This window comes from Solanum verrucosum, unplaced genomic scaffold (assembly GCF_900185275.1).
Source record: "Solanum verrucosum unplaced genomic scaffold, falcon-dt-bn FXZP01000217.1, whole genome shotgun sequence".
In the NCBI taxonomy this organism is placed as follows: Eukaryota; Viridiplantae; Streptophyta; class Magnoliopsida; order Solanales; family Solanaceae; genus Solanum; species Solanum verrucosum.
The window spans coordinates 1407282-1417917 of record NW_026020032.1 but is presented as its reverse complement, the minus strand read 5'-3'; the positions used below and the strand labels follow the sequence as shown (position 1 = coordinate 1417917).

The following is a 10636-nucleotide window of genomic DNA, read 5'->3' as shown; positions in this document are numbered from 1 at the left end:
CTCTACTCACACAAGAAAAAACATTTTTCTAATTTTCAATAAACCATCTTTTTCTTAAAAAAAAGTAAAAATAATTTCAAAATATTTCTACTAATTAACATATTTTCCTCCCTATCAAACACACTCTTTATACAAATCTGAAGTTATTATTCTTTTTTTATTTTCTTATTCGATATTTAACATCTATACTAAAACTTCAACAAAATCCAAATCCTGTACGACAAGATGCATTATTTGTGGTGGCGCTAGCTCCCAAAGTTATTAAATATTACCCATGCTTTTGTTTGGTCTTTTATGACAGTTAGGAATTAGGTGGGTATTTATATATTCCTCAAAAAAATCATAACAAACATAGAAAAATATGTACATTTTTTTTTTAATATAAGCAAACATATTAGTATTATTTTTAGTGGGGACTTTGCTTTCTGTCCTTTTCACTTCTTATTACTTCTTTGTGTTAGTTTGTCCAAGCAACTAATCAAATCAAACTATGAGAAATTATATGGAAGCAGAATCCTCAACTGGTTCTTATCATCTCCTTGATGAAAATGAAAACAAAATTACTTCTTCAAATGATGATTCTAGACTTAAAGAATTGGGTTACAAGCAAGAACTCTATCGTGGTCTTTCGTAAGTCATTCTTTCTTTCTTTTTCGTTCATCTATTTAATTTATCGAGGATATGATGTTTCGTTCAGTGTTGTCTCGCTTACTCTTGTAGTTTCTTGTCCATTGAGTTTGGTCATTTTTGTGGGTTTTTGACACTTTGATTATTGTTGTATCTTGTTATGACTACTGTTTAGGATTATTTGACAGGTTGTTTAAAGTAATTTGCTATGAGTCTTCATTTCCGTTATTTTTTTCTCAATACTACCTTTGGGACTGTTTTTTCCTGAAAACAACCTCTCTAGCTACCTCCAAGGTAGTGATATATTATTGGTAAGACCTGCATACACTCTACCCTCCCCAGATCCTTTGGGATTACACGAGATATGTTGTTGGTTATAAATTTTAATTCATCATTTTCACTCCGAATATATATAAGCTCAGGTAGATTGAATATTATGAGTTCGAGTTCAGAATTTCTATCACAACATAAAAGATCTATTATTTAACATGCTATGATGGTACATGACAGGGTTTGAACCAAAGCTTCTAGATTCGGATGACCCATAAAATACCTTTTATTACTATTATTATATATCATGTAATCTGATTGACTATTCGTGTAAAGATCCCAACTCACATGTTTCTTTTGTTTTGGGCTTTATGAGCAGGTTCATTTCAAACTTTTCTTTGACATTCTCCATTGTATCAGTTCTTACTGGTATATCAACATTGTATAATCAGGCCCTAACTTTTGGTGGGCCTGTTACTATTGTTTGTGGATGGCCCATAATTGGGTTAATGACACTTATTGTGGGCCTTTCTATGGCTGAAATATGTTCTGCTTATCCAACTGCTGCTGGGCTTTATTATTGGAGTGCTAAATTGGCTGGAAACAAGATTGGCCCATTTGCTGCTTGGATTACTGGCTGGTATGGGCCCATTTCCTTCTCCTCTCTAATTGATGTTCATTTCACATTTTCTATTTTCATATTTTTTAGTAATAAATTTGAGAAGATAGGAAGGTACGGAGGTCGAGGGAGGGTAGAAGGGTAGTAGGTAGTAGAGTGTTATCGGATTTTCACATGGGAGATGAGGGGGATAGTCTCATCTTCTCATTGTTTATTATAGTTGTTTGCAACAAATTTTAAAGTGACAGAAAATAAATTGCAATCACAAATAAAATATGAAGAAACATAACTTTATTGATAAATATCTTATGATTCTTCTTTCATAAGATATTTATCCATGATTTGAGGGTTGTTTGTGGCGTATTTCTCGAATTAGGATGATTTGAATTTGATCTCCTTATGAATATTTCATGAATTTGTGGAATATTCGAGTTGTCTCTTTAAGAGAATATGGTACCCTTTATATAGGCATGAACTAGGGTTTATGATTGAGTAGCCTCCAAGTACCTTATTTGGAAATTGAACACGTCTTGTAGAGTCCAATTAGAATTGAGCATGTCTTGTAGAGTCCCACAAATTTTCAATGTCTACAATAGTATTATTTGGTATTCGCGTTGTATCTTATTCTTTAGTATTTTTTACTACTATTTGTTGCCTTATTTGCTTTGTATATCTTGCTATTTTGTGGTCGTTATTTTTTTTTCTAATCCTGATGCTTTGATTTTTAGCTGGTAGATTATCAGGGGTGTGTGTTTTGTGGGGGGGGGGGAGAGAGGTAATGTCTGTGTACATTCTATTCTCTCGAGACCCCATTTTCAACCTTTGTCATTGAAAAATAGACAATGTCATGGAGTTTGACGTTCCATAGGAACTCCATCACATAACACTTGTGAAGTTTGAAATTTCATAACAGTGACTATTTTTCAAAGATAGAATTCAAAAGTGACCTCCAGACACTATTTCATCTATTTTTAAAATGCTTGGTATGTAGTAAAAAATTGATAATTTGCATGGAATTATGCAAATCGTGGAGTTTCACCTGTGAAATTTGAAATTCTATACTAATAGCTATTTTTTCAATTTTCATATATATTTTTAAATGATCAGTATGTAATAAACAATTGATAGTTCGTGTGAGAATTGTGCATGAGTATGAAATATATATGTTCATCCTAATTAATCAAAACACAAAATTATGATAGATAGTATTAGTTGATTTAATCTTGTATTTAACCTCTCAATTATATTGACTTAAACTAAAATTAATATCATTAGGTAAATATAGTAATCAAGCCTAGGGACACGGATGGTAAAAGTAAAACCATTAACATGTTAGCTTGGCTATATTGATTGAAATATTTTAGGGACCACCAGAGGATGCAGTGGATCTCTCTGTCCTTAGTCAGAAATTTTGAGTTCAATTGATCTCGAGAAATATTTGTTTTGTTGATAAAGAGCGATTATATTGATCTTAATGGCTTCGTATGTGGTGCAAATTTGTAATATTTGAGCGATTGCGACATAGTTTATAGTAATATAATAGTGTGAGCTAATGATCACTTTTCGGTCTTGTAATTGAAAAATAGTTATTATCATGAAGTTTTATTTGTTGAATTTAAAACCTCACGATAATGACTATTTTTTCAATTACAAAAGCTGAAAAGTGATTATTCGTCAAGATAAATAATTTTTCCCATTTGATAACATATTTAAATTAGTTGTTGTCTCACCTTAAAGATGTGTCCTAGAGGACAGGTTACTTATATAATATCATAAAGTACACACATATATATAATTCCAAATTATAATAATGTAGAATCGACAATCTATAGCTTTCACATTTTATATGATAATGACTTTTAAAGTGAACAATTTAATGTCATTTTAAGATAGTGGTTGTTTGCTAAATACTTTGATATTTAATTGATTACTCATGTTTTTTGTGGTACAAAAATTGTGAAAGGACCAAACAAATAGATTAGTGTAGACACGTTTGGACGGTAGATATCTTTTTTGTTCTCATTGATTTTTTTTGTTTGTTTTTGCTTTCGAGGTGTTATTAGTCTCACCATGTGAAAATGAGACGAAACTGTCTACTTTTGTGTTCGAATTATTGTCCAATCACCTGAATATATTGATACAATATGTGAAAAGGAGACGAAACTGTACACTTTTGTGTTCAGATCATTGTCCAATCAACTGATAATGTTGATTCAATCAACTTAACAATTTCAAATTTGAATCATGAATATATATATAAAAAATTTGTATTACAAAACATTTCTCCCTTTGAAATATGAGAAAATAGAAAAAGATATCACTAGCATGTCAAAAAACCTTTCTTTTGGACATAAAAAAACATGCATTTTTTGTGGTTCATTCATTTTAAAAATATCTAACACATGGTACCACTAGTACTTCTTTTGGGGTTTAGCCACAAAGAGAATGATATGAAATATTGACTTTATGGTAATAATTTTTAGGAGTACTAAACTAAAGTCAGATGGTTGGATTTTCTTTAACTAAAAATAAACAGAATTTTGATATATTTATAAGATGATTATGATATATTAATTAGTTGAGATATAGTCCAAGAGAAATATTATATAAGGTTCATAGAAAAGAAATAGTACGAAGCACAAAATAACAAATAACAATATATCAAGAAACTACTTAGAAAATACTGTTAATACTAAGAAAGGAGAAATAAACATAGTGTATCAATTTGATTTGATTATTTTTTTAAATTATGATTATAAGGAGAAACATATGTAGTGTATCAATTTGATTTGATTTTATGATTATAAAACATATATTTAAATATAATTTTGAACGTGTCATTGAATAAAATAATATTAGAAACAGCCGTCCCTCTTGACTTTTCCACATGCCAACAACCTCCAATTGAGAATTTAATATTATTGGTATCTTTTGCATTATTTCAAAAAGATTCATAGTTATGTATGTTGATAAAGGTATTTCAATATTCTTATAATCACATGGATATTATGATATATTTAAAAATATAGATAAAATGATTTTCTAGAAAAAAAATATCTTACAAAAATTTTATTATTTTATATATAAATTTTTGTATTCTAGTTTTTTTTATTGATATCTTATGAAAAATGTAATATATATAACAAAAATACCGTTTATGATAAGTTACGTATAGAATCTCTCCTCTTAGACTTTGCGCTACGAGACAACTGAGCAATTTGTCTTGTCTTGTGATGAACTCATTTTTCGTAAAAAGAATGAAGTAGCATCATAGTTTGATTAGAGATTCAAAATTCCTTACAACTCACACTAACAATGGCATTAAAGAATTGGAGATTGATTAAAAAAATAGGCCCAAATAACTCTCTCCGCTCTCCTATCTCACATCAACACGACATTGAGCGGACTTAAATTGATTGAACAAGTAACCCATCCACTTATCCCGAGCAACTTTACTCTTATTCGTAGCTCGATATCAAAAAAAGAAAAAAAAAATTGGTGGACAAAACATTTCATGTTAGTAGATTTGGAGAAAAACCGAACTTCAAAGGGTGTGATGATGACGTCCGAGGAAGGACCACATCTCAAGGAGTGTGACGTAGACGATTACGACAAGCACCACAATTCAAGGGGTTTGTTGTAGATGACAAATGCAAACAAACATTAATAACTACTTCTACTACTCAAACTCGTAACTTATAGGCCGAAGTCACACAGAGACAAGTTAACCGTTATTAATCTATTCATTCTTTGAAATCAAAGACAACCAGGACTTAAAAGAATATTCAATACTATAAAATCCCAACTTTCAATAATTCAGATTTTTCTAATATTGCAATTTGCATATGCAATTATGAGCTTTTTATTACTAATATAAAAATACAGTCCCCATGTGTCTCTAGGACTCTTTATCTGTCAACATATGGCCTTCAAAAGTTCAAATCTTTGCCTATTAATTCACACTACCTTCCAATTGCTTTCTTTAACCATACTCTGCTCTTTTCACTCCGCAAAACTCCATTAAAATACCACCAAAAAACACATAGAAACAATCAATCTTTAGCAGAAAGTTCTGATTTTTCTATGTGAGTCTAAAATCTTTGTTGAAAGCCAGCCATTTAAAGTGAAGAAAAAGGGATTTTGAAGAAGGCAAAGTTTCAGAGGAGAAAAAATCAAGGATGGGTTATGGAGAAGAAATTGATTCAGGCCATGCAAGGCTACATGAACTAGGATACAAACAAGAACTCAAAAGAGACCTTTCGTAAATACCATTTCTTAATTTCTTGAAAAAAGTAATAAAAAATCAATCTTTTTTTATTTTTGAACTTATTTGCTTATTGGTTTTTTTTTTTTCGGGTTCTTGGGGTTTTGTTTTATTGCAGGGTGTTGTCGAATTTTGCGTTTTCGTTTTCGGTTGTATCAGTGCTTACTGGTTTGAATACATTGATGGGTACTGGTTTGAATTTTGGTGGACCTGTTTCTTATGTTTATGGATGGCTAATTGCTGGTGCATTCACATTGTTTGTTGGAATGTCAATGGCTGAGATTTGTTCTTCTTATCCAACTTCTGGGGGTCTTTATTATTGGAGTGCTAAGCTTGCTGGTCCAAGCTGGGCACCTTTTGCTTCTTGGATCACTGGCTGGTAAATATATTTGCTTTTCTTGTTTAGTCTTTGCATTGTTTCTGTTGGAGTTAGTTTGTGATGTTTGAAGTTTATAGTATTTTGGAGTAGTTAGGATTTTGAGTTTATGAGTTGTGAACTTTATTATTGGAGTGCTAAGCTTGCTGGTCCAAGTGGGGCACCTTTTGCTTCTTTGATCACTGGCTTGATTTTTCTTTTTTGCTTCTCTTGTTTAGTCTTTAAATTGTTTCTGTTGAGTTAGTTTGTGATGTTTGGAGTTTATAGTATTTTGGAACAGTGGCGTAGTTAGGATTTTGAGTTTATGATGTCTGAATTCTATTATTGGAGTGCTATGCTTGCTGGTCCAAGTGGGGCATCTTTTGCTTCTTGGATCACTGGCTGGTAATTCTTTTTGCTTTTCTTGATTAGTCTTTACATTCTTTCTGTTTAGTTAGTTTGTGATGTTTGGAGTTCATAGTATTTTGGAACAGTTAGAGGCGGAGTTAGAATTTTGAGTTTATGAGTTCTGAATTCTAGGAAAGACAGTTGACTGAGTTCTGGATAAGTTATTTATACATATTAAGTGGATTTTAAAACACAATTATAGGATCTAGATCGAAGCTATTGGATTCTGCCGAACTCGTAGACCGGCTTGTAGCTCCGCCCCTAGGAACAGTCATATCATCTGTTTGTGAAAAGAATGACTTTTTAGAGAAGTCATTTATCAAATTCTATAAATATAAGAACTCCCTCAAAGTTTCTGTTGAGTTAGTTTGTAATATTTGGAGTTTGTAGTATTTTGGAACAGTCAGAGGTAAAGTTAGGACTTTGAGTTTATGAGTTCTGGATTCTAGGAAAGATAGTTTTCTGAGTTCTAAATAGTTTCACTTTCCTTACAAGTATTCGTTGTGTTAATCAATTAGCAGCCCGTTATCTAACAAGTTTTGAACCGTGCGCGACTGGTCCCCAGGGGCTCAGATATCAAAGAGAAAAATTCAAGCACGGGACTGACGTTCCACCCTTAGCTGGTTATATGTTTGCCTGGATTAGCTTTCGTATTTATTGAAGCTCAAGCCTTTTGCATTAGCATGATTTTATTAATCTTACAAGTATGTGAGCTCCACATTACCGGTCCTTAGTGCGGATAAAGGAGAAGAGTTACAGACTTACAGTAGGTTGATGGTCAACGTTAAATACTTAAATTATGAGTAATCTTTGTAGTAATGAATCCTTTATGTATTGAAATGAAATGGGTCCAGATGGAGCCGAAAACATGGAGGATTCATGTTGTTGGCCCGTACTAGTTTGGGTTTGTAGCATATCTGGTTGATGCTGATTTGCTTAACCAACTGTGCATTTTGGAGACAATAACTCGATTCATAGTTATGGCTTGATTTCGGCAAAACACTGTTCTTCCGCAGTTCGTAGTGTGAGAAATGCACAATCAGAATATGGTTTTTGACTTTTGAAAATGAGAGTGAATATTCCTGAAAAATTGCAGCCACTCTAGGACGACCTACATTGTCAATAAGTTCCTTAACTGTACGTGCTAGTTTCAGTTCAAGGCCCCTAGACATTAAGTTCCTTAGAAGGAATATATTCATTAGGTAGAGCAAACAAAGAGAAGTTAAAACAGGAGGAAACACACAAAAAATGAAAATATTGAACTCTCTGGGATGCTGACCTCTTTTTTAATTCTTTACTCAGTATCTTTATCATATACTGATTTTCAATATTAGACTTAACGGAATATAAATTATTGAGCTATCTTCTGTTAGTTCATGCCACTGTCGGTTGTGCAACATTCAGCTGTCATAAGTTATTTTTTGACAAAACTAATGGCTTCTATATTCATATTGCTTCTTTCTCAGTAAAATTTCATTCCTTTTCATATTGCAGGTTCAACATTGTTGGCCAGGTATCGTGAAGAATTACTCGTATTACCATTCACAATTTTTAGTGTCTAATTGGGCTTAGCTGCTTCACCATATAAAACAACTCTAATCCACAACGGAAAATCTGATTGCAGTGGGCTGTCACAACAAGTGTAGATTATTCATTGGCTCAGTTAGTTCAGGTGATAATTCTTCTTAGCACTGGTGGATTAAATGGTGGCGGATATCAGGCCTCCAAATATGTGGTTATCGCCCTCCACGCTGTAATTCTGCTTTTACATGCTTTATTAAACAGTCTTCCAATTTCATGGTTGTCCTTCATTGGACAACTAGCTGCTGCATGGAATGTTTTAGGTACATTGGAGTAAACCTTTGTCTATTCGACCTCACAATTATGGAATTGCGCGTTCGCTCAGCTCTGAATTAATGATTACAGGTGTCTTTCTTCTTATGATTTTGATCCCAATGGTCGCAACAGAAAGAGCTAGCGCTAAATTTGTGTTTACTAACTTCAACACTGTCAATGAGGATGGAATCAACAATAAACTCTACATCTTCGTCCTCGGACTTCTCATGAGCCAGTATACATTGACAGGTTATGACGCTTCTGCCCATATGGTGAGTTCTGCATACTTTTCCTCTGCAATACTAATTGTTTTCCTGTATTTTCATAAGTATGTCGACTGGATGCCGTGGTGTGAGAACTTATTTTGCTGGTCACTCTTTTAAAATTATAAATTACAGAGGCCCTTCAAATTCCACAAGAATTGATGAAAAATTACTGTGACAGTGTGAAGTTATGGATTTGTAACGAGACGAGGCTCAGATAGCTGAGAATACAATAGAACTTTGCTTGTCTTACAAAATATCAGGAGCAAATTACATATAGCAGCAACTCAATTGAATGTTACTTGAAACTTAATTTCCTACTCCGTTAGGCCTAATGAAACTTAGGAACTTCTCGTTCAAAGTGATCGTGGGTAAATTTTTTATTTTGTTCTTATCCACTGACACTGTTTTGCAGACGGAAGAAACCAAAGATGCAGATAAGAATGGGCCAAAAGGAATTGTAAGTGCTATTGGCATATCAATTCTTGCTGGCTGGGCTTACATACTTGGTATAACCTTTGCAGTTACAGATATCCCGCATCTGGTAAATAAAAATAATGATTCTGGCGGCTATGCTATTGCTCAAATCTTTTATGATGTATTCAAGAGTAGATATGGCAGTGGTGTTGGTGGAATTGTTTGCTTAGGTGTTATTGCTGTTGCCGTATTCTTTTGTGGTATGAGCTCATTAACTAGCAACTCGAGGTAAATATGCTTGGTCGGAGATTCTCCTTGTGTAACTCAGATTCTTTAGAAGAGCCACTGATGGAAGTATCTTTTGCAGGATGGCTTATGCATTCTCCCGAGATGGAGCAATGCCATATTCGTCGTTCTGGCATAAAGTAAACAAGCATGAGGTTCCGCTAAATGCAGTCTGGACGTCAGCCTTTATAGCATTTTGCATGGCATTGACGGTACAAATGTTCATACTTTTGCATCTTGAAAGACCACATTGAACACCCCCATCTGCAACACCCTTAAATAAAAAAACCAAGCAAAATAAGAATTAATGATTCATATCAGAAATAACACTACTTATTACATTGACATAGTACATAAATACTCAAACTCGGCCAAGTTTGAATGTCTGTTTATGTATTATTCCTATTACTTATTGTGCTTTCTTGATTCGTTAGTTTGTTTCGCTCACTTCCAGTTACTAATACACACTTTTTTTCATCTATATTTGAACTATAGTCCCTCGGAAGCTTGGTAGCATTTCAAGCCATGACATCTATAGCGACAATCGGGCTTTACATTGCTTATGCCTTGCCAATCCTGTTTCGAGTGACTCTAGCTCGAAAGTCCTTCACTCCAGGTCCTTTCAACTTGGGAAGCTACGGGATCGTTGTAGGTTGGGTTGCAGTATTCTGGGTCGCGCTCATCTCTGTGCTCTTCTCTTTACCTGTTGCCTACCCTATTACAGATCAAACTCTCAACTATACTCCAGTCGCGGTCGGTGGCCTTGTCATTCTTGTTGTTACTTCATGGATATTCAGTGCTAGACATTGGTTTAAAGGTCCTATTACCAATATAGGCAACTCTAGTGAAGAAGCATAAGTAGAGAGAATTCTTTTGTATTTAAAAATGCTGATAGCGGATTCAAGATTTAAACTTTATGAATTCAAGTTTAAGATTCTACCACAACTCATTTTATTTGTATGGATTAAAAAATTGACACTAGAACAGAACTAAGAATCCTACTTCGTAATATTTGAATTATTTTTTTTTAAAAAAAACTCAAAATATGGCATATATCGGAATGTTGTTAAAGCATATATTGTATACTAGTTTTGATTCCGTGCGTTGTACGTATATTCCTATTAGTTGGTATCAAAATCTTCTATACAATTTTAACTGATATGTTAGATGATAAAAATGGATATTAAAGTATATCAAAAAATACAAATTTCTAAAGATAACGAATCTTATATTTTAATCTCCTTACACTTGCATTCAAAATGAATCTAATATTTGCAGAGTCGAAATATAAA

The 10636-nt window shown here is 33.1% G+C and overlaps 1 protein-coding gene across 3 annotated transcripts; it reads left to right on the top strand.

Moving 5' to 3' along the window:
* The first annotated feature begins 433 nt into the window (after window positions 1-433).
* On the top strand, window positions 434-10274 carry LOC125821555 (amino-acid permease BAT1 homolog). Of its 3 annotated transcripts, XM_049500972.1 has the most exons (9): window positions 434-630; window positions 1277-1537; window positions 5899-6159; window positions 8038-8056; window positions 8168-8387; window positions 8470-8651; window positions 9058-9347; window positions 9427-9556; window positions 9840-10274. In XM_049500972.1, exons 1-9 carry the CDS (start codon window positions 491-493, stop codon window positions 10200-10202), a joined length of 1866 nt encoding a protein of 621 aa, XP_049356929.1. In that variant the 5' UTR covers window positions 434-490; the 3' UTR covers window positions 10203-10274. The 3 variants fall into 3 exon arrangements, with proteins under 3 accessions (XP_049356929.1, XP_049356930.1, XP_049356931.1); XM_049500973.1 differs by lacking the exon at window positions 5899-6159; XM_049500974.1 differs by lacking the exons at window positions 434-630; window positions 1277-1537 and adding an exon at window positions 5421-5777.
* The last annotated feature ends 362 nt before the right edge of the window (window positions 10275-10636 follow it).

Excerpts from the sequence above, each read along its gene's own strand:
- LOC125821555 (XM_049500972.1), top strand. The coding sequence starts at position 491 with ATGAGAAATTATATGGAAGCAGAATCCTCAACTGGTTCTTATCATCTC. Across the intron at positions 8,388-8,469 it reads TGCTGCATGGAATGTTTTAG|GTGTCTTTCTTCTTATGATT; the intron begins GTACATTGGAGT and ends TAATGATTACAG. Across the intron at positions 9,348-9,426 it reads TCATTAACTAGCAACTCGAG|GATGGCTTATGCATTCTCCC; the intron begins GTAAATATGCTT and ends TATCTTTTGCAG.